The 23,851-nt window shown below is 36.6% G+C and overlaps 4 protein-coding genes across 4 annotated transcripts; 3 read left to right on the top strand and 1 right to left on the bottom strand.

The window, feature by feature from the left end:
* Nucleotides 1–308: 308 nt before the first annotated feature.
* coq10a (coenzyme Q10A) lies at nucleotides 309–7,500 on the bottom strand. Its single transcript, XM_084427992.1, has 5 exons — nucleotides 6,850–7,500; nucleotides 5,650–5,796; nucleotides 5,219–5,411; nucleotides 5,016–5,117; nucleotides 309–2,731 (listed from the first exon to the last, which is right to left on the bottom strand). Exons 1-5 carry the CDS (start codon nucleotides 6,987–6,989, stop codon nucleotides 2,564–2,566), a joined length of 750 nt encoding a protein of 249 aa, XP_084284118.1. The 5' UTR covers nucleotides 6,990–7,500; the 3' UTR covers nucleotides 309–2,563.
* Nucleotides 7,501–8,188: 688 nt separating this feature from the next.
* On the top strand, nucleotides 8,189–12,455 carry LOC311302257 (uncharacterized protein). The gene is made up of 2 exons (XM_084427984.1): nucleotides 8,189–8,394; nucleotides 9,141–12,455. The coding sequence occupies exons 1-2, from the start codon at nucleotides 8,315–8,317 to the stop codon at nucleotides 10,618–10,620; spliced, it is 1,560 nt and encodes a 519-aa protein (XP_084284110.1). The 5' UTR covers nucleotides 8,189–8,314; the 3' UTR covers nucleotides 10,621–12,455.
* A 105-nt stretch (nucleotides 12,456–12,560) lies between these two features.
* On the top strand, nucleotides 12,561–16,073 carry snrpg (small nuclear ribonucleoprotein polypeptide G). Its single transcript, XM_084427995.1, has 4 exons — nucleotides 12,561–12,745; nucleotides 12,987–13,009; nucleotides 13,277–13,401; nucleotides 15,767–16,073. The coding sequence occupies exons 1-4, from the start codon at nucleotides 12,714–12,716 to the stop codon at nucleotides 15,815–15,817; spliced, it is 231 nt and encodes a 76-aa protein (XP_084284121.1). The 5' UTR covers nucleotides 12,561–12,713; the 3' UTR covers nucleotides 15,818–16,073.
* A 524-nt stretch (nucleotides 16,074–16,597) lies between these two features.
* On the top strand, nucleotides 16,598–23,427 carry plpbp (pyridoxal phosphate binding protein). The gene is made up of 8 exons (XM_084427990.1): nucleotides 16,598–16,740; nucleotides 17,767–17,874; nucleotides 17,958–17,993; nucleotides 18,075–18,150; nucleotides 18,311–18,451; nucleotides 18,999–19,141; nucleotides 20,719–20,817; nucleotides 22,250–23,427. Exons 1-8 carry the CDS (start codon nucleotides 16,651–16,653, stop codon nucleotides 22,403–22,405), a joined length of 849 nt encoding a protein of 282 aa, XP_084284116.1. The 5' UTR covers nucleotides 16,598–16,650; the 3' UTR covers nucleotides 22,406–23,427.
* The last annotated feature ends 424 nt before the right edge of the window (nucleotides 23,428–23,851 follow it).

Below are 23,851 nucleotides of genomic sequence, written 5' to 3'. Positions count from 1 at the left end.
CCCCCTTAAGATAAATGTGGATTTACTTCTAAAACTAACATATTTAGATCAAAGTTTGCATGTGCTGGGCGATGATGTGTTAATTATAAGAAATAAATAGAAAAACATTAGCAAATTTTTTTGTTATAGCACAAAATGTCAAATGTTAAAAGATTTAAACATGTACAGAATGTATAAATTACTTTTGATATAATTCTTATTTACATATTTATTAAAGTGGAATTAATGTAAAATACTAAATCAACTGTACTATTTAAAATTTTATTTTGACAATTTAGTTGAATAACTGATGACAGACAAAGCAGAATCCCAGTAAGAGTTTTATCTGAAAGAAAAATGATTCTATGACTTAAATGAATTGAAGTCATAATAGAAACTGTGACATCAAATTGAATGATTTCACTCAATTAACGCCTAAAGGTTTAAATGAAAGTGAAGATATCTCAAGTGTACATCTAATTAAATAATAACCCCATTAATTACAATGTGTTAAATAAAAAGCGGTCAAATGTTTTGTTTTTTTACGTCAAAATAAATACAACTTTTACTCCACAAATCAAAAAAAATAAAAAAAATAATCCACAAATCCCTCATTAGCAAATAGACAAAAAAAACTTTGATATTCAACATAATGCACCGTCATAAATCAGTAATTTCCAGAGACACAAAATTCCATCAATTAACCTCAAAACTGTTTTTCTTTTGACATATTGCTGACGGGGAAAGAGTTAGAGGATTGGTTAATTCAAGTTCGGTTTTAATGGTGAATTCTGTGTAAAGATCTTCAGGTCAAGGCAGCATGAATAAGAAACTCCACTAGTCTCTCACGCCGTTATAAATACATGACCCAGATACCAGCACCTTACTCAGATTTCCTCAACCTCCACTGCCAGCCTTCACGCTGTATTCTTTGTTCCCCTGGCGTTCACCACCGTTACGTTTTCACAAGTACTCCTGTGTCTCCTCAGCGCTGAGACCTTTGTCCTTAAAGGTGAGCTAGCAATGTGCTTCAACTTAAGAGGCAAGAAAGAAAACAAAAGGGTCAATGCATATCCAAATCCAACAAGTTGTACTTTGTTCTCAAGCAGCTCAATTAAAACACACACAAATGATGGGTTTTGAAATAAATTTATAGATTCTCAAATTAAAATAAATGCTTGTGCAAGATTATAACACCGACAACAATTAAGGTTCACTGAACGGATAACATTCACTTCACGGAGAATTTGTTCCTAAACCTGTGCTCTTCTTGCTCTTACGAAGCACTGATTATCTCTTTGGTTGTTATTCACAGTTGTTCAACCAAACATTCTCACTCAACAGACATTTAACAAGGTCTTTTTTTGATGATACACCCAAGAAATTTACTGATGGTGACGTCATTTCCATGGAAGACTCTTAGACGGGCGTCTGATACTCAATTGACATCTCGACAACGTTATTTGAAGTCATTTATACATGCCATGAACACTTAGATAAGGCATTGAAATGGCTCAAAATAAAATCTCATAAAATAAGCGTTCAAAAAAACAAAACAAAAACGTTTACTATGCTTGTATTCACCAGCTCATACTGTAGCTTTTCGAAGAAATCACAATAAATGAATAAAGTAGTGTTTAAACAGACATTGATGCAGCAACAAAACAAAAAAAAATGGCACAGTCTACATGAACAGGCACAAACTGGGATCACTATTAGGGAACAACAGGCTGTCTTCTTCCATTTCTTCCATTTGGATTTCTCCAAAGCCCTGAGTTAGCATGCTAACTAAATTCACCTTCATTACAATACACTACTTCTATAAACAAGTTTTTCTGTTGTCTATTAAGCATAAATATATAGGTGGGAGAAATATGACGTCACTCTAACTGTATAATTTATGTTGGTTATATTTACAGTTGTGATTGAAGTCTCAAACCTCGAGTGCGACTTCTTGAGATGAATATAAATTCAGTGCAGTGTGAAAGTCAAGTAACTCATTGCAAGCGTGTTCAAATTCAAGCATTTTGAATTCTCACTATGTTCATATCTAGGAACATTCTGGGTTAATCCGTGCCTTTGGCACGCTGTCGATAACCACAGAAAATAATATTGACTTAAAAGCATAAAAATGCGTCAAAGCTGCGCATTTGCAGTGAGGCGAGTAAACAATGGTTGTGCTGTGTTTTATTGGTTGTTTTTAAAAACGGAGGTACAAACCGAAATTATTTCGTGTGGTAATCAACAGCGTGCGACAGATTTCACCTAAAATATCCCGTTCAGTTTTCAGTAATAAGTTCTTCAGATTTGGCCCCAACAAACCCATAGCAGGAAAGAATATGTAAACGAGATGAAACCCTAATGAAACGTTCGAGTGTTTGATCTTACCGTTCAGAGCTGCGGCAATCAATTAATCTTCATTCAGTCAAAAAGTAATGTTCAAGGTGCGAACTGAAATATCATCTATCAGTAAATGGTATCCATCGTACCATCCCAATGTAATCTAGTGATGTGATTTGTCATGCGATAATCTAAAGAGTTTTGGGAGTTCCAGACGCAGACGAGTCCAGTGTGACGATGCACCTCACGTTTGATGGATCTCGTGAAACATGAGCTCACGGGGTATCCTCGTCTCGGGCCCGTACAGTTTACACGCTCTCCGCTCAAACGCGGCCACCATCTGCTTCACCACCTCGTCGAAAAACACCGTTGCCAACTGCGAATGCAGAAGTGAACGGAACTCGAACGAGATCTGTGACAGAGAGAGAGAAACATTTACACACATGGTAGGTTTACTTCCTAACAAACATCACTGAACACTCCCACCCTAGAAACTGCTGCCGTCCACCAGTGTTATTATTGTTAACTAAAACTGAAACAATAACTACATTGAAATAAACATTAAAAAAACATTCATTTGAACATTTTATTTTGGTTTAGCTGCATTTATAAAGATTTACTAAAATTACTAAAACTAAAAACACTATAAACAATAAAAAAAATGTATGTATATATATATATATATATATATATATATATATATATATATATATATAAAAACTAAACAAAAAAACCCAAATTACTCAAACTAACAAGGACTTAAAATATTATAATAACTAATTAAAAATATGAATAAATACTAGGGGTGTGATGCAATATTAAAATGTGACGAGATTTCTCATCGAGGTGAAAAGCTGTATCGCGATATTGCCATGACGGAGAGTGCGGGTGAAATTAGCATAGAATATGCCACCGCTACATTGAGCCTCCACTGTTGTTTTGCTTTTTATATAGAATTATAATTTTTTTTTTATTCAGTTGGATAACTAGCCTGTCTAACGTCAGACCTCGTCTCATTGAGACGTGGTCTGGGAACCACATGTTCATTTTCTCGTATTTGAGGCGTGGTTTACGAATGCCCAGAGCCGTTTATTGGGCGCTACGAATGTCTATCAAATGCGCCTGTACGTAGCTCATAGCCAATCGTTTCAATTATACCAGATGACGTATGTAGAGCGACAGAAATTTGACTAAATAAACTTGCGTTCTAAACTACTTAGAACACTGTCTAAGGCTGCATCGAAAGGTAACTTCGCGTCTGCTGCCATGTTGGATCCATAGTGTTGGATTACAAATTTATTAAATGTTTAATTTAGTTTGCAACAGTAAAAGTTGAGTACATTGAAGTTAGCATTTTAAGGTTAGGTTAGGATAATGGTATCAACAGTTTCTGCCAGACCTGTTTTCTCTATTATAATTCACCCTATTGTCGTTAATGGCTCGAGCCAGTAGCCCCAAGACGCACCTTTTGTCTTTAATGGTTATTTGAGTCCCAGTATCACTCAGACTGATGGGATTAGCACACGAATGATTCGTCTATGCAATTTGCAATGCAATAGACTGTTATGCTGACTGAATTAGGATTGGCCAGACATTCAGTCTAGGGTGTTTTACCTAAACCTGTATACTTCATTTGCATGCTTTGTTCAACCTCAATGTAAGTCCCTCACTCTTGGAAGGTATATAACCTACAATGTATAATGTTTGAGTTAGACTTGGAAGAACACTACAGATGACACACAGCGAAGATCCAAACTTTACAACAATAGATATAAACAAACTGCTTCGGTGTGTCGCATAGACGTCGTCATCGTCTTGCTGCTCCCTCCCCGTTCTGTGATTGGTTCCCTTTTTGAGGAGAAAATCTGGTCCATGGTGTCCAGGCGGCCTGGCGGCCTAGCAGCGTGAATAAAATCACGATGCGCGCAAGGCAGCATGGGGAAACCCAGGCTATTGGATAACGGTCACTTCAATTGTAAACTACTGTAAACGTCTGCTCTGCTCATGACAAGACCATGGCGGAGGATGTGTTGCGTAACAGAGCCTAAGCATCTGATAAATGAATGTGTGCTCAACGCCACCGCTCCCTATACAAGGAGTACGTGCGATCGCAAATTCGAAAGTGAAAGTAAAACGCGAGCTCCCTGTACAGTACTGTTCGTGTACAGTAAGGTCTGAAGAGACTCATATCAAATCATACAGGAGAGAAGCCAGTCAGTTGAGTTTGTGATTTTGTTGTCTTTCAATGCATAACTGAAATGACATTCATTCATTCATTCATTCATTCAAGACGATTAGTTAAAACATTTCAAAATGCACCTGCAGACTATTTTTCCAGTCATGAATTTTGTCATTGAGGATTTCTTAAAAATACTGTGCAAAAATCTCATCTCGGTTTGTTCTCGTAAACCCAATCTCGTCTCTCGTCTCGTGAGCCAAGTGTCTCGTCACACCCCTAATAAATAGTATAGTACTATATTAATGATACTAAAATAACACTTCTGCCCAGTGCCATATTATGCCCTTTTATAAAGTCTTAATATTGTTTTGGGGGTCTACTAGAATAGGTTTTCAACAAAAAAAACTATTATTTATCACATATTTGACCTAGTAACAATAAGCTTAGTATGGTGGATATCTAGGGTGGAGCTTAGCGATGGGTTACCTGGATGCAGAAGTTTGTAATTGGTACTTACAGAGAAGTCTACAGTACATGTGCGAGGATAGCCAGGAATACCAGGACTAAACCGCCATATTGTCTCCAAGTGATTGAAGAGTTTACCATCCGAACACACCGCCTGAAACGGGATGGGGTGAAATATAATTAGTCATGAATTCTTACTTTGTGTTTCAGTGATGGCACTTGAAGGTGTTGTAAAGCGCACACAGGATGACTTACTTTGACGAGATGTGGACGGACGTGGCTTATCATAGAAGTGTATCGTTCAACAACCGGAGGGAAGCCCACTTCCAGCTGGGCTTTGGCGTGACCGGCCCTTTTCATGATGGTTTGGGACTTTTTACACCATGGTACAAAGTGTTTGTAGTCATCCACATTGGCTACCACATCATACATTTCTTGCATCGAGAACCTAAAGACCAAATCACAGGTAAATCTTTCCAATTTCTAAATTAAAGGGATAGTATTTTATTTACAATATTTTCTTTCTGTATTTATGTCCCTGACTGTATTGGATATATGTTCACAGCTGCCCTGCCTCCACTAGATCAATATATAATGCTTGCCTTCATCCTCCATAAAAAAGAAGAAGGGGTTATTGTTCAGGATTAAGCATTAGGCTAGTTAGGGAAGGGTAGAAGTCAACTTACCCTAGTATTCTCCTCTCTGAATACTCTTTTCTCTTTTTGGTGAGGCTGATGAAAGATCTCCTGTGAGGAGTGAGAGTTAAATCCACTTCAGAGAGACAGAGCGTGCGAGGATAGCGAGTCATCAGGATCCCGCAGGAGGACAGGTGTCTGACAAAGAGGACAAATGAGACACAAGATTCTGTTAAATACAGTTCATGCAGTACTGTGACGGTACCACGGTACAAACATGCTCTGCAATGGTTATACCCAGGGCTTGACATTAACACCGGCCAACACCGGACATTAACACTAGCCACTTTGGAGGGTTGAATTTTATATATAATAAATACATTTTTCAAGTATTTTAATGAGGCATATGAAAAAATGAACTAGGTGCAACGTAGTGTTGTCAAAAATATAGATTTTTCGATATTGAAAAATATCTGAAACGCATGTGTAACAGTGTAATGGCTCTGTGTGTCAGGTCTGAAAGTGGCCTAAGTGGCTCCTGAAAGCTCCTAACATACCTGCTGCCAAAGTATGAAATAATTCAAAAAATATCTATATGGAAGTTTTCCCCATGGTATCGATGTCAAAATTGTGGCCAGTGAAAATGCTGAGTGGCTAGTAACTTCGGAAAACCACTAACCACAGTGGCTGGTGAGCAGAAAAGTTAATGTCAAGCCTTGGTTATACCATTATGATTAGTATATTCATGGCACTACCATGATGACACATGTCCACAAGCCATGCTTCATTTTTTTTTATTAGCAGTCACATTACGCAATATAAGAACATTCCCCGCCCCAACCATGGTAAGATTCCAAGTATAAGAATACATTTCTTTAAGAATCTTTGTCATTTTATTTATTATTTTAATAATCATGCCAAATAAGTTGTCACAGTGTTTTTATTGTAACAGTAACTTTAGTACCTAATCATTAAGATACTGAAACTATGGTAACTTACACTAACTAAAATAGGGGTAAAATGGTCACCATTGAAATAATACTGACAAACAATTCTAATAGTGTTTTAGCGGAAATTTTACCACGGTAATTTTGTGGGGGGAGGTGTTTCCCACCTCGTTTTGTTCAGCGATGTGACACGCCAATGGTTCAATAAAAGCCTCTTTTGTGGTGTGTATATAATTTTTGTCCGTTTATAAAATATATTCTATAATTTAAACCGGACTGATGAAAGGTAAGTGCGGTATTTTACCTGATGGACCAGTGCTGTATTCTCTCTCTGCATCTAAACGGGCTGCTGGAGCGACACGGACCAACAGTCGCTATTTCCAGAAACTCACTGAATGTCCGAACACCCATCGGGATCCGCCGGGCGCCTCCTGACACGGCCATCAATACAATAGCGTGACCTTTCTAATGAGTGTAAAAATATGCCGACTAATCTTGAATAACACGATTAACGCAGTGATAAACAAACGCGCGCTGTCATATCGAACTGTTTGTTGAGTTGGCTTTTTTTAGTGACCAAATCCCCGCTGAGCGCTGGTTGCAAGTATCATATTTCGACTTCAAGATGATCATCTACTGAAACAATAGTCCTTTCTCCTGCGATTCCTCCGAAACCGATTGAGGTTAAACCGGTGAAGCCTTCGTAAGCTGCCGGTGTTTGGAACACACTGTTCTGATGTATGACCGTGCGGACAGGTGCAGCTGCCGCCAACTGGACCGGAGGAGGACAGAATGTCACATAAAAACAAAAATATTATGATTTCAATTCTAAACCGGCGAATTATGTTTAAATCATCGTAATAAATTAGATATGTATATAAAAACCCATGACATTGACGAACAAATATTAATAATCATAATAAACAAGGGATGTAGTTTCATTCCAACTCACCAGGGGGCGATCTTGTGCGGTTTGAGCACATTTCATAATAAAAGTCTGCTACTTGCGTTCTCATCACATTAATAAAAATAGAAATGTTACTGCTTAAAAGCTTAAAATTATAGAGCATTATAGTGTTTATTAATGATATATGTAGATAAAACCCCATGACATTAACGAACCAATATTAATAATCGTAATAAAAAGGGGGTGTTATTCCGTTCCAACTCACTAGGGGACGATGTTATTTCATAATAAATGTCTGCTACTTGCGTTCTTATTAGATTGATTAAAAATAGAAATGTTACTCCTTAAAACTTATAAATATAGACTATTATAGTATTTATTGATTTTTGAATTAGTTTTGTATTTGTATGTTTTATGTTAATATTAGTTTCTGTTTTAGTCATTTTGTTATGTGTTTTTTCGCACTTTTTTATTTCAGGTTTAGTAGTTTAAGTTTTTAAACTAATACTTGTATTTATATATATATTATACTTATATATATTTCAATTAACAAAAACGATTTTTATAATTTTAGGTAATAACTGCACTGTTGAGCACTTGATAAATGCACTTAGAATAATTTATAATCAAACGTGTAAGCCATTTCTATTATTGTTATAAGAAAGTAATTTCTTGGGTCATACTGAATTTATTTTATTAAAAAAGTTATAATAAATCGCACTAGCGCATGTGAAGCTCGTTCATATGGGATGATGGGAGTTGTAGTTTTTAAAACTGCCTGAACTAGTTCGGTAGAAGTGCATGGTAGTTGAACTGAAAGTCCGTTTGCGTCTAACCTCAAAACCTCGTGCATTTTGCGTTCATGAACGTAAAAACCTCTGCTAAAATGTCCACACAGAGGGGCGAGAAAAACATTTTGAGTGATACAAAGTCCTCGAGCGGGTGAGTTTGTATGTCAGCAGCGTAGCAAGACAGCTAGTTAACTCTTCCTGTGTCAGTGTTGCTTTAATGCTCCATGTAGTTTACCTAAATGTCTACAGTATATAGCTAAGCATATCCGTTTGTTTCACTATTTTTATCGTTTTTTCCTTGTCAATTATGTAAACCTGTTCTTGCAATGCAATTTAAGAACTTGTATACTAATTTATTCCAGCAACCATTACTCCAGTCTTCAGTGTTACATGATCCTTCAGAAATCATTCTAATATGCTGATTTGGTCCTCAGTTATTATCGATTATTATTGGTGCCCAATTATTAATAATGGCTCGTGTTATTATCACTGTTGAATATAGATTTTGCTAATTGATATTTTGGTGGAAACTGATATACTTTTTCAGGATTCTCTGATGGAAGTTGCATTGAAATGAAGGAAGTTCATTGAACAGAATTAATTTGAAATATAAATCTTATGTTCCATTATACATGACGGTTTATTTTAATTAATATATTATGTCCTTGCTGAATAAAATTATACGTTTTATTTTATTTTATTTTTTATCTTCAAACTTTTGAATGAAAGTGTGTCACTAAAGAGTTATTTTAAATTGTGGTAATATTTCACAATATTACTATTTTTACTTTATTTTTGGTTAAATAAATACAGCCTTGGTGAGCCTTATTACAAAAACACTAAAAATGTCTGAATGACCGTAATTCACTTTATTTATTTTTTTGTATTTTCATACAGGAATATGGATTCCGTACACTGCAACTGGAATGGGGCAAAAGGAGACCAGATATCCACTAGGTCCAAACCCATGTCAGACACTTTATCCAAACTGGCTCAATTGATCACTTGCATGGAGTATAAACCAAAACCACAGACGTCTTCCTCCATCCGCAAGGACTGCGGCCACGAATTCTCCGAACTGAACGACCTTGTGCATCACCAGGAAAAAGAGCTCGCCCTACAAAAGCTCCATTGCTGTCAGCGCTGTGGCCAAAAGTTTGCTTTGCTCTCTAGTTTGCAGCTACACAAGTGCCCTGGTTCCTCATCTATGTGCCAGACGTGCAGAGGGAAACCTACGAGGAGTTCTCCGTGCCCTTCCTGCGGGAGCGAACCTTCAGACCCACATCGCCCGGAAGATCCCTTCAGTGAAGACAACAGCCCCTATGCGTGCGCCCCATGCGGACAAGCCTTCAGCCACAAGCAAGAGCTGCTGCACCACCAGCAGGCCGGAGGCTGTCAGCCCGCAAAAACTCTCAAACCGTCCTTGCCACCGTCTCCGAGCGCCGGCGCGTCTCTTTCTGCTTGCACTGTGTGTTCCAGAACGTTCCGTTCTTCTGCTGGACTCTCCTGCCACATGCGCTTTTCCCCCGCACATACGAAGCGCAGCACGAAGACGACGTTCCCATGCCGTTCCTGTGACAAATCGTTTCCTAAACCATCACTGCTCCTCCAACACAGGAAAGAGGAACACCTACGCAGCAGGAAGAAGAAGAAGAAAGTTCTCCACTCAAGTAAGTTGTTTCCATGCCGTTCCTGTGACAAATCCTTTCCTAAGACATCACTGCTCCACCGGCACAGGAAAGAGGAACACCGTCGTGAAATAAAGGAGAAAGCTCTGAGAAAGGAGAACTCTGAGAAAGCCACCAGGCGAAGGCAGAAAGGTGAGACGTATCCGTGCCTTCGCTGCGGGAAAGAGTTCCTGCACCATCTGACGCGCTGGGCGCATTTCAAACACTGTGCCTCTCCCCATGCTGACGCAGCTGGCTTCGACCCACCGAAGGGTGCAAAGGATCTCAGACCTTCCCAAGAAAATCGACGAAAGAGAGGTAGACCGAGGACCAAGAATCTACCTGCTCTGACGGAAACCAAGCGAGAGGAAGAAGCGGAAAGGAACGAGCAGGATGACAATGATGAAGACGAGGATGGCGAGTATCCTTGTACGTCATGCGATCAGGTCTTTGGCTCTAAAGCTGCGCTGCACACGCACAAGGAAGTCCACGAGGAAGTGCCTGAAGGAGTTCATCAACCAGTAAACACGTGCAGGTGTTGCAGTGTGTGCGCAGGTGGGATTCCCCTCTCTCAGATTCCAGAAGATTGTGAAAAGAAAGTCTATCACTGTGTGCCATGTGCCGAGGCCTTCATAGCCCTGGACACTTTTCTAGAGCACTGCCAGAAACATCTGCTACGTGAGAATCAAGATGAATTCAGTGATGACTGAAAGAGCTTCCTTTAAAAAAGAAAGAAAAAGGAATAGTTCACTCAAAAAACAAAAGACAAATATTTCCTCACCTTCATTTTTTTCTCACATAACTTTTTTTTTTTAAGCCTCTGCATGAAAGCACTATTAAAGTGCTCCAAAAGCTATTGAAAATAAGTGTGTTTTTTTATTTTATTTTTGCGTGTGTGTGTGCATTTCAAATAAAAAGCTAAAAGAATATGGGTTTTTATGAGATGAAGGTGAATAAATAATTAAAAATGTTTAATTCTTGGGTGAACTGATCCTTTAAAGGGATAGTCGACCTAATGATGAAAATTCTGTCATGATTTACTCACCCTCATGTTGTTCCAAAGCTGTATGACTTTCTTTCTACTGCTGAACGCAAAAAAAGATATTTCGAAGAATGTTGATAACCAAACAGTTTTGGTTTCCCATCGACCTCCATTGTTTTTTTTATATATATACAGTAGAAGTCAATGGGAACCAAAGTTGTTTATTCACCAGCATTCTTCAAAATATGTTTTGCAAGACATGTGGTTGAGTAATTGATGACAAAATTTTAATTTTTAGGGGGTGTACTGTCTCTTTAAGGGCAGGGGAATCTCTTCTGCAGATGTTTATGGCTATCAGGAATTACATTCATCAGGCATTTTTTTGATTTGGGTAAATATTATCAGTATTGTACAGGTTTTGATTTCTGTTGTTCGTGAGGTATAATGTTGTAACAGGATAACACACTCCCGCAACATTGAGCCAAACTGCCTGACAAATAATAGAGGCCTTCGATAATAATGACAAGCCTATATTATATTGTCAGATACGGGTACTCAATTAAAACCACTTCTACTCCAGGATAGGATAGGATTCTGCTCTAGGATAAACATTTTTCCATGCTTTTATGCAGACCTAGAAGACATATATCCATTATATTACTGTGAGAATATGGGAATTTTATTCTTTTTGACGCATAGCACTTCTGTTTTCTAAATGGCCAGTGCCAAATCAGCTAAATGAATGTCCTTGTTGTTGTCTGAAGTTGGAGGACATAATATCTGTGAGATTTGTCTACTGAAGTTTTGCGGCCTGTTTTATTATATTGCATTCTACTCAAGCATTGTGAAATTTCTGTTTTGTATTTAGTCAAGGAAGCAAAGTAAGCTTTATTCTTATAACATTTTATAGTCAAAATATATCACAGTGTGAGAATTTGTATTTCAAAGTGAGAGGTTTGCTGCTGAACGTTGTGCATATTCTAACATCTTAAGGTGTATAATTACAGATTTACAGATATTAACATGTTTTAGATACATGATATTTTATGCTATCAGACCAAATATTGCAAGTAGCCTATAACTTAAATACTTTCTTTCTGTCTCATTAGATGAATAATGCTAAGGAAAAAGCTATTTTTACTGCGTTTTTGTTTCATTTCTTTATCAGGGGGTCTTAATATTCATTTATGTAACACTTCTAACATGTTTTCTTCCTGATGGCAAATGGGCCGCAGTGATTTTTGTCATCCTTCTCCTTTTTTTTGCACTGACCATTGTTGTTGTTTTTTGTCTTTAAACACTGTATCAAGTCCACTTTATGGCTCACATTGTACATGTTTAGTGCAAATATATATATATTTTCCTTCAAATCTTTAGTTATGAATATAGACTGGAGACATTTTGAATTTAGTTCTCTACATTAATCGCTGTGTGTGTGTTTACTAGCAGCTACCTCCAGTATCACCTGCTTTGTCCCAAGCCAAGATGTGTGATGGTTTATTTTTCAGAAAATGTACCTCATCACAATTGAAATTGTTTTTTGAATAAACTGTTTAAAACGTTTGGTAGTTGTTGGTGTTATTTTTGTCGCTTTTAAACATGACACATAGCACAAAATAAATACAACATTAAAACTGGCTGTAATGTTATTGAAGTTCGTCCTTCGCTACAGTAGGGGCGATATCGCACACGGTAACTGGTCTAGAAAATCCCGCGACCTCCTACGGCACTTCCTGCACTTCAGGCATTCTTTTATCCGCTGAATGAAACGTGTTTCAAACGTTTTTGTTTCACAAAAGTATTAGATCTAACTAAATAAACATGAGTAAAGCACATCCACCTGAGCTGAAAAAGTAAGTATTTCAAGCCTTTGGTTGAATGGAATCATAAGCGTCTTAGAAATCGCGATAGATGTTAGCAGTGCATTATTCTACTGTTTTAGCCCGTGTTTCTGCAGTTACTTCGAAACCAGGATTATTCTCATTTAAGTTAATGGACAGATATATTGTCCAGTATCTGTAGTGTATTGGCATTGTATCTGTAGATTTGTATTACGGTTTAAATACAATACTTTTTCCCCCCTTTCCTTTTAAGATTTATGGACAAGAAGCTTTCGTGTGAGTATAATGCGTGTTTTTCACCTTACAAAATATTATCCAGAAAGGTCTCAAATACGGATGACAAGTATCTGAAAGTCTTCATCATTTTTAATCCTAGAAATATTTGATTTTAACAGTATTTGTAACCCTACGTTACTACGTATGTGAAAAAATTTTTTTCTACTATTAAACTACACAATATCTTTGTTCAGAACCATTGTCTAATGTCTTTTATTCAAATATGCATTTCTTATGTGGAGATGATGTTTTTGTGTACACTTTCAGTGAAGCTCAACGGTGGTCGTCATGTCCAGGGCATCTTGCGTGGATTTGATCCCTTCATGAATCTGGTCGTTGATGACACTATAGAAATGGCTCCAGGAGGACAAATGAACACCATTGGGATGGTGGTACGTACTCAATACCACAATCTATTGCAGAACTCATTTTGGAAACATAACTTGCTGACACAAGTATAGAGTTACATCATGTTTAGTAGAGGTGTGAATATTCTCTTGCCTCATAATTCGATTTGATTATGATTTAGAGGGTAACGATTCGATTATAAAATGATTCTAGGTGCATCACGATGCATCTTTTCCCCCAGTTCTTTTAATAATATTAATTACTATATTAAATATCATGGTATGGTTCTTTAATCTTTGTTAGTAAAAATAATCATTGCATAGTCTTTAGTGTATAAAGTTGTAATGGCAATTTTGAGAAGTTAATATCAAACAGCATCAGAGGTGTAAGAAAACTTTCAAGAGACAAAACTGTAATAAAGAGAAAAGGTTTATTTCAATGAGGATTCTTTTCACAAAAGCCGCAGCCACCCAGCTTTGAAATAGAATACCTATCAGACATAATAAAACATAGACATTTTATACAGTTTCTTGGCAAAAACTCCTCCTTCCAGGTTTCTTGTAAATTTCCAGAAAGATACCCCCTATCTTCAGCTAGTTCGGACTGGTTTCTACCCCCCTGGTGCAGGTCACACTGTTCTTTGTCCCTGAGACACCCAAAGGCCTTCATCTATGACCTAAATTGCCATCTCGCTTCCCTGTCCCTCCTCAGCTGCTAGAAAACCTCACAGAAACATATGATTAAACAGTTTGGAAACGAATGATTATAAGAAATGCTGAATTTTCCAAAACAAAGTAAACATTTATTATTAAAGCTACGAAAGTTATTTAGTCAGAGGCATTGAGTGATTCCCTCTTTTCTTTTGTTGTTTGATTAACATTAATAGCAGCAGGTTTTATCATAGTAAGACCTAATGCACGGATCTAATTTAATGTTTAAAATCTGATTTTACGTTTGCTTAAGACATAACTGACTGTTTACGTGAATACAGACAGATATTTTGAAATTTTTGTGTGCATCTGCCATCTAACTGTTCAAGCTCAATACACTGCTAAAGAGAGAGGCATCTTGTGTGTGTGTGTGTGTGTGTGTGTGTGTGTGTGTGTGTGTGTGTGTGTGTGTGTGTGTGTGTGTGTGTGTGTGTGTGTGTGTGTGTCAGTCAGCTTGCACTTAGTGTTTCGGCATTGGTTGTTCACACTTCAGATTTGAAAAAAGAAAGACTCAACAAAAGGATGTGGAAAAATGGGAGTGAAGAGGGCAGACAACAACCAATATAACACAGGCCTACAACACACTCATTATACAGGCAAATTAATATTAAAATATGAGTGGAGGAAAAAACAATCTTAAAGTATTTTTTTTTAAAACATGACGACAAACTCTCAAAAAGTTTATTATTAGAGACTTTTAACAACTATCATAAACAAATCAAATATGCTTTGATAAATTATTCTTAGAAATATCAACAAATCAGCCTTAAAATTTTTGCAGAACTGATGTTCTATATGAAAAATGGGGAAGAAATAAGGTCTAATAATATTTTCATTACGATTACGAAGCACTACAATCTCTGAACAAATGACACGCCTCAGTTTAATGCGGAAAGAATAAAGGCATTGTTACTTTTGTCTATTCTTATTTGAATTTTCAGTCTACATCTGTGTATCTACTACTGTGTATCAGAATAATTAATCATCGTGTCATCCCGTTCATGACCAGACGTATCACTGTATCTGTGTCCTTATTTGCACACGTTTATTTCATTTTAAGACATGATGAAATTTGTGCGCATGTATATGGTGATCTTTAATCACTTTTTAAAAGCAAGCATCTCCTGCACTTCATTTTCTCATTCATTCATGCTCTTTTTGTAAAAACTGAAATGTTAGATGCATTAACTACGAAAATCAGATGCAAGTGCTTTGCTTCCGAAGGACATGTGCAACATTTTATTAATATATAATGAGAGTACTTCATTTACAATAAAACAGTACACTAATATATATGATAGGCCTATTTAATTACATAATGCAGAATCGGGTCACATCACTGTAACTGTCATGGGCCAGTAGTCGCTGTGCATGTAAACCTCACTCTCCTGATCTCAAGAGGCACTCTAGCGAGTGTCTCTGCGCCTCCAATGCTGGAGACCATGGTTCGAATCCCGCTCGGAGCGTGTTGAGTAGAACCGGTTACATCAGCATCCATGGTGCATCACAAATACAGTTATGTTCCACTGCTCTAATGTTCAGGTTTTAGTCCTATTGTTATTTACATTATCATGGATTTTAAATATATCACACAGCTGGATTTCAGATTTCTTTCTTTCTTCCAGTAGCTTCAGCTTAAGAGTGTTCTTATCTGTGCAGTGATGAATGGTCTCCTGTTTCTGTCTTGGTGTCTCTTTAGGTAATCAGAGGAAACAGTATAATCATGTTGGAGGCTCTTGAACGAGTATGAGGAAGAATGCAGCTTTTCCCTCCTTCTCTGTATTTTTTTTTTTTTTTTTTGCATCCAGCCATCAAATATCAAAATGGGTTTCTCATGTCTGTTTACAACAAAGACTGAATAATAATGCAGAAATCCTTGGTTGGTAAAGTTTTCTGTTTTATATAAACATCTTTTTTTGTGTTTTATAAATTGCCTTGTGTCTGTAGAAATTTGTATACACAATTCATAAAACATTTTTGTGAATAAATGGACTACAATTTGATTATCCCTTTGTATTTATATTTGATTGGTGTAATGTTCAAGTGTTTTTCAGTGTTAACTTTTTCACCATCTCAGTAACTTTATGCTTTGAAGCCATTCAATAATCTTGAATTAAGAGTTCAAATGGTATAAAAATTTGTCAAACTGAGAACTTTATTTAAAGAAATTAGTTTAAATAATTCCTTTGTCTAACCTAGCTATAGATTTTTGTTGACCATAGGACATGATGGGATAGAAATAAGTAAATCACAGCAACAAAACAAAACAGTCCTTGTCTTGGATCAAGAAAATAAATGCTGTATAAAAATATACTATACAGTCTAATAAATGAGAGAAAATGTTGTTTAAAAATAAGCTGCTTTGCATATGATTGTGCAAATGTAGTACACGTTAGACTCTACCATATATCATATCTACTATTTTTTTTTTTTATGCTGTCACAATATCTTATTTAGTTTTCAGACCTGTGACTTTTTATTTTACAAAGCCTCAGAAGCAGGACTTTTATTTTGTAAGGATGTTGACCGGAATAGTCCGTGACGTCACATGGCTGATGTATGAGATGAACGCGCATTGAGGCTATGTGGAGAGTAGTGATGTCGGAGGAGGTTGGGAATAAATTGCAGGCGGTGGTGGACCGGGTGAATCAAGCGGTTTCCCGTCGCCCGAAGGTCAGTTTTCATCGGTTTCTTTTGAGCAAGACGTGAAACAACAATGTCCTTTTGCAATACCATAAAATCATATTATCTACTCTTGCTCCTCGTGTTGTTGTGGCCGTTATGTAATCTGTTCAACCTTTACACACTCGAGCTCCATATAGTAACGAGGAATGATTGACAGCTAATTATGTAGGGAATAACTTATGATTTCTTTGGACCCAATATATGTAAACGTATTGCAGAGTGTTCAGAATGACAGTATAACATTCGAATAGCGTGTAACTTCTTCCCAAGGAGAAGGACATTTTGTGTGTGTGAGAATGAATGCATGTTGCATGAAATTCCTGAAGCAGTCACGCTCCAGCAAATGAAATCTGTATGATACGGTCACGCGTCAATTACATGCACTTTAAAGTGTAATATATTACATCCTTACATTAAAAATGTCACTGCATACACAAGGAGCAAATATTAACATGCAAATTTTAAGTCGGATGGTTGTTGATGGTTAAATTAGTATCAAAATCATTATGGTGAAGAACAGTTGAGTGAAAGTTGTATATTATTGTATTAATTTAATGCACATACCATATTTATTTAAGCAAATTCTGTTATTTTTGCGTATATAATTCTGTATGTAATCTATGTATATTAACTAACAATAATTAATTAACTATTTTAACATTTTACAATAGTACTGCTGCAAAAAAAATCTATTTTTGTATATGTATATATATATATAAAATAATCCTTAATTAACATTTAATATATTCAGTTTTATAATGCTGTAGGCCTATATAATTATTTAAATATTTAATGCCATTTTTAGCAGAGCATTTATTTTTCAGATTGTAACTATTTATTAATTCGAAGCATTTGACATAAATGGACAGCATACTTTGCTTTTATATGGTTGAAGCAAAAATTGCACCAAAAATTTAATTCTAGTGGGGCAAATATTGTCCCTTAATACAAAAACGTTATTTCCGACACTGCTCTATTATAAACAAGTGACAGTACTTTACGTTTCTATTCCAGACGTTACCATGTATAGCCCCTCGCCTAGTTGCAGTTAGTAAGACTAAACCACCGGAGATGGTGGTGGAGGCTTACAAACATGGACAACGAAACTTTGGAGAGAATTATGTGAGTAAATAATTAAGTATGCATGCAAGACTGCATTTGCCTATTTTTTTTTTTTTTCATATGAAATATCCCCTTTTCTGCAGGTAAATGAACTTGTTGAGAAAGCTTCCCATCCCCAGGTATGTAGTCAGGCAAATTTGAATGTATTTGTTTAGTTGTTTTTGATCACATGTCTTGATCAGTCTAAAACTTCTTTATAGGTCGTGTTGTCATGTCCTGAAATAAAATGGCATTTTATCGGTCATCTGCAAAAGAATAATGTCAACAAACTCCTGGGTGAGCAAAGTCAACTTTGATTTGCATTTAGCTTGACTTAAAAATATGAGCATCATTTACAGCCTGGGTTTACAGTTAATCCATAGTGATTGCATCAGACATGTATAGGTTATTTGGTTTTGATTCTGATGTAACCCACATTCATTGAATTCAATCACAGGAGTCCCAAACCTGTATATGATAGAGACGATCGACTCTGTGAAGCTGGCTGAAAAAGTCAACAGCTCGTGGCAAAAAATGAGAGCTGCCAATACACAGAGGTTAAAGATTATGATTCAGATCAACACCAGCGGAGAGGAAAGTGAGTGTTTTGTGCCCAAATAATTGTTTGTTTCCTATTAACATCAGCTCTGAACATTTTAAAAACTCTATTATAGAAATTTGCATGCAGTATTTAGCCTATTTATAATGATTTAATCAAGAATTTTGTGCGATTTTGAGTGTCAGATCTCATACATTTTAATTTTCCATTATTGCTCAAGACATTTTTATTAATTTTTTTAAATGTCGCAACTTTCATGTTCATTATTAAAATACATTAGTAAATGTGTTGAAATGCCATGAAGTCATTTGAGATGCTTTGTATTTTATTAGGTGCTCTTTGTTTGTCAAATTTATTGATTCACAGTTAGGAGTACCATAGTGGGATCTAGATTTGTTATGGGATGTTGTCAAAAAAGCCGACATCAAAGGTCCAGATGTTGTTTGATAATTCACTTTCGGACAGGATGATAGTTGCAGTGTCTAACAAAAACACTTAAGCATTATGCAGTCTTTTCTCAGTGTATCAGATAACTGTTTTTCTGAAAGCTCAGCATGATAGTCTCTCTTGGACGTTTTTTTATCAGGTAAACATGGCCTGCCACCTGATGAGACTGTAAACATGGTAAAACACGCCGTATCTCAGTGTTCTGCTCTTGACTTCGCCGGGCTCATGACGATCGGCCGTTACGGTTACGACCTCAGTGAAGGCCCCAACCCCGACTTCCAGGTGCGTCAGATCTCACATACTTTTAAACATACACTACACTCTTAACGGGTAACTCTCGCCAAAATGCAACCTAGGCTCTTTTTGTTAATCTACCCGAGGCAAACTTTCGTTTAAAAGCATAATTAGAATGGAAACGCCACTTTTAAGTTTGACCGTATTTTCGTTTTAGGTTAAAATGCCTTGTGAATGGGGCACTTTTATGATAGCATCAAAAATCACTATTTTTTAAAACACTAAGGCTCGATACAACATGAAACTTTGCTCAAAGTATCACCACGGGCTCTACACATGAACTCGAGCATTGAGAACATTGTTTGTGCACACAGAGTTTACTAAAAAGAAAGATTTTGAACAACTCGCTGTAGCTGTGTCCGCCGGCATTTTGACAGTCAAAAATAGTAGATTTGCGAATGAACTGACTCTGAATTTTAGTATTGTTTCTTATATGAGGATCCTTTTTCAAATACAAGGTCAATATTGATTTTCACTAACGAGAAAACAACACATTATCTGTGAATTTATATTGAACTAAGCTTTAGGAGCTTTCCATCTTTACTCTCCTCCCTGTTACGGAGATCGACTATTTTTGACTGTCAAAATGCCGGCGGACGGAAACACAGTGAGTTGTTCAAAATCTTTCTTTTTAGTAAAGTCTTTGTACTCAAACAATGTTCTCAGTGCTCGAGTTCATGTGTAGAGCCCCTTGTGATACTTCGAGCAAAGTTTCATGTTGTGTCGAACCTTCTTAGTGTTTTAAAAATGTAAGTGTCCCATTCACAAGGCATTTAACCTAAAATGAAAATACGGTCAAACTTAAAAGTGGCGTTTCCATTCTAATTATGCTTTTAAACGAAAGTTTGCCTCGGGTAGATTAACAAAAAGACCCTAGGTTGCATTTTGGCGAGAGTTACGCTTTAAAACAAAGGTTCTTTATTGGAATCAGTGGTTCCATGAAGGACCTTTACCATCTAAAGAACCTTTGCATTGCAAGTTTCTTTAGGAAACCTAAAAATGTTTTTTTTTATGGCATTGCTGCAAAAAACACCTTTTGTAAGCTTTATTTTTAAGAGTGTACCATTCAAAAGATTTTCAAAAAGTCTCTTGGGCCCACCAAGGCTGCATTTATTAGATCAAAAATACAGTAAAAACAGTAATATTGTGAAATATGATTATAATTTAAAATCTGTTTTAATGTATTTTAAAATGCAACTTATTTCTGTGATGGCAAAGCTGAATTTTCAGCATTATTTCTCCAGTCTTCAGTGTCGCATTTTCCTTCAGAAATCATTCTAATATGCTGATTTGGTGCTCAAGAAATATTTGTATTGCCATCAATGTTGAAAATATGAATTCTTTGATGAATAGGAAGCTGAAAATGGATATTTTTGCAACATTTTAAATGTCTTTACTGTCACTTTACTATCACTGAATGAAGGTATTAATTTCTTTGCAAAAAAATTGTGGCGTATGAAGTTTATCACCTTGCATCTTGATTACGAAAAACAATTTAGCAACATGCTAAAAGAATGTTACAACATAGTATGCAAAATGTAAATGAATGTGTATGTTGAATGTAGAAGCTGTTGAAACATCGTGCTGAAGTTTGTGAGGGTCTGAAGATCCCAGTAGAGGAGATTGAACTCAGTATGGGCATGTCTAATGACTTTGAACATGCGGTAGGTGTTGCTTTCTTTCAAAATACTCTTCAGTTGTATGTGCTATCAGTGTTAAAGTGCCCCTATTATGCTTCTCAGGATATAGTAATGTAGCTGTTAGTGAATGTGATTGTTTCAAAGATCAAAGCGCATGATAAATAGAGTTATTGTCTCCCAAAAGAAAGAACCGAGTTTAACTGCCTGAAATGCGTCATCACGTAGGTTTGTAATAAATTCGCATAAAGCCAGCCTATGGTCTTCATTGGCTGCCCGCGAACAACGTCAACGCTGACCCGAAAAGAGCAGTTGTAGATGAGGCTGGAAGAGTTTGGTTCATGGTGTCGACATGGTGTTGCTGTTTTCAGCGCTGCATATCCATTTTGCACGCACTTCCAAAGGACGAGGACTCGCACTGGAGATGATACGGTAAAACTAACGCCATCGTTACTGTCCGTATCAAGTGTTGAGGAAGATCCAGAGCTGAAATTCCGATATGGTAGTAATGGGAGTTTCATTTCTGACACTCTCTGCAAGCATTAGACCGAACACAACAGACTGGCCCATCTGACCAATCAGAGCAGAGTAGGCTTTTGGAAAGGAGGGGTTTAGAGCAGATGTCTTCAACCCTGCTCCTGGGGACCCGCTGTCCTGCAAAGTTTATCTCCAACCCTAATAAAACACACCTAAACCAGAGCTATTCAAGATAACTTGAAAATCTTGTAGTGGCAAACAATTTTACATCACTGAATAAGAGACAAACGTGGATCAATTGTCTTTAACAATTATGTATTCCCTCGCAAGGAAAGGTCAGCAGTCATACAGTCATTACAAAGTGCCTGCAGAGTGTGACATCCTTTATAGTTGTTCCTCCCCCAAGGTTGTTTTCCCGAGGCTACATCAAGATACATCTTAGCCATAACTAACATATTGTTTAGATTTGTCTATCATACTTAATCATATTACACCCTTGAATGGAGACTCTCTGTCTCGGTCATACATTCAGTCACATTAACTTTTGTCCGGTCATATACAAGGCCATACACATGCATATATTAATAAGAATATGTATCGACACCACATTAATCTAATTACCATAATATTTCTAAGATTCTATGAATATAATTAAGTGCAAACATAATAGAACATAACATTTCTTCCACAATCTCAAGCTGAGGCAGGTTGGACATAATCTTTGCAGGGCAGTGGGTCTCCAGGAGCAGGGTTGAAGACATCTGGTTTAAAGACACTAGATCTTTACTGAACTGTTTCAGACACTGTGAGAAATGAGGTGATGTGCAATGTATATTATGAGAAAGTGTTTTTGATGTAAACTTACTGTAGGAGACTTCCAAAACAAAATTATGATCCTTTAAAATAGCATAATGGGGCACTTAACTTTATTGCAGTTGTTTTTGATCAATTTAATATCCATTTGAAACGTTTCTCCATTTAGATCGAGGTCGGCTCCACCAACATACGCGTCGGCAGCACTATATTCGGCACCAGAGAATACCCCAACACCCCGAGCCCCAGTCCAGAGAAAAAGCCGAAGGTCGTATGTGAGGAAGCAGCCAGGAAAATGGACCGGCTCACCGTCACAGAGCATTGAATGACGCGGGGAGAAAAAAAAAAAAGGTTACTGAACTAAAACGTGGGACCTCTTGGGCTTTTTCCCCAATGACTGGGCTCACCATTCACCAGTCAAGGGCCTTTAATATGTCTTAACTAATGCTGCTGACCTGGTCTTCTGTGGCTAAAGAGGTGCAATTTAATAACTGGAATACTAAATTTACTTCCTGAAGGTGTTTTTATTATCTAAAGATCTCCAGAACTGTCCTCCACCCCTTCGTCAAATTCTTAGCCTTGGTTTTGCGATTATTTTTAGCAGATACAGGGTCAGCACATGCTCAATTTTGTTGTGCCAATTGTAGATGTGAAGTATTATTTCTGACATTTCAGCCAGATTAGACGTTATCAGTTGTAACTCATTTTAACATCCAGTTAAAACAATAGGATATCTTTTTGTTCCTAGAAGTGTGTAGGTATATTTTATAGCGTGTCTGTTTGTTTTGTTCGAAATCATAAATGTAAATGATATGAATAGCACATTTATGGTATTGCTTCTGTATCCACTTGTTGCTGTGAAAGCTGTCAGTGAGATGTGTCGGGACTGCAGTGTGTAGTGTTGTTATGTTATGTTATTCATGTAGTAATTCATGTCACCCTTAACACTGGTGTTGAATTTAGCACTGATCAACAGCCAGATTGGTTTCAGTACAGAACATTGGGAATGTGCGATGAGATCGGTGCAGAGACGGACTGTTTTATGGAGTTTTGGAGACGCTGAGGGTCTGAGGCAATTTACTATGCAAGAGAGAGATTGTTCTGATTCTTAGATGCTTGTATAGAGGATAATCACATCATTTTTTTATTTTGGATTAATACAGTGTGTCAAACTAATGGGTTCACTGTTTGTGGTCAGTTGTGAAAAGCCAAAACAGAAATTATAGCATCCTTTTTTTCTGATAAGTGTGACAAATAACATCTTGTATCTTGTCAGTAGATAGTTGAATTGTAGATATTTCTTTGATTTAGGTGAGTTGAGCAATAAAATAAGAGAAAATGAAATGGTTTGTATGGCATATATAGATAACTTTAGTATTTTTTTTTTGTTCTTTTATGTAGTGTGTGTGTGTGTAGTGTAAAAATTCAGATTTTTAAAAATGTTTTTGAGAAGTCACTCACCAAGGCTGCATTTATTTGATCAAAAATACAGTAAAAACTAATATTGTGAAATATTATTACACTTTATAATAACCATTTTCTATTTTAATATATTAAACGATGACTTTTATCCCTATGATGGCAAAGCTGCATTTTCAACATCATAACTCATGCTCCTTCAGAAATCATTCTCATATGCTGATTTGCTGCTCAAGAAATATTTCTTATTCTTATCAATGTTGAAAACTGTGGTGCTGCTTAATACTTTTGTACAAACCGTGATAAACAATGGTCGTGATTCTTTGATAAAAAGAAAATTAAATTTATTTTG

This window comes from Rutilus rutilus, assembly GCF_951802725.1.
Source record: "Rutilus rutilus genome assembly, chromosome: 13".
Lineage (NCBI taxonomy): Eukaryota > Metazoa > Chordata > Actinopteri > Cypriniformes > Leuciscidae > Rutilus > Rutilus rutilus.
This window is presented reverse-complemented; position numbering and strand designations above follow the sequence as displayed.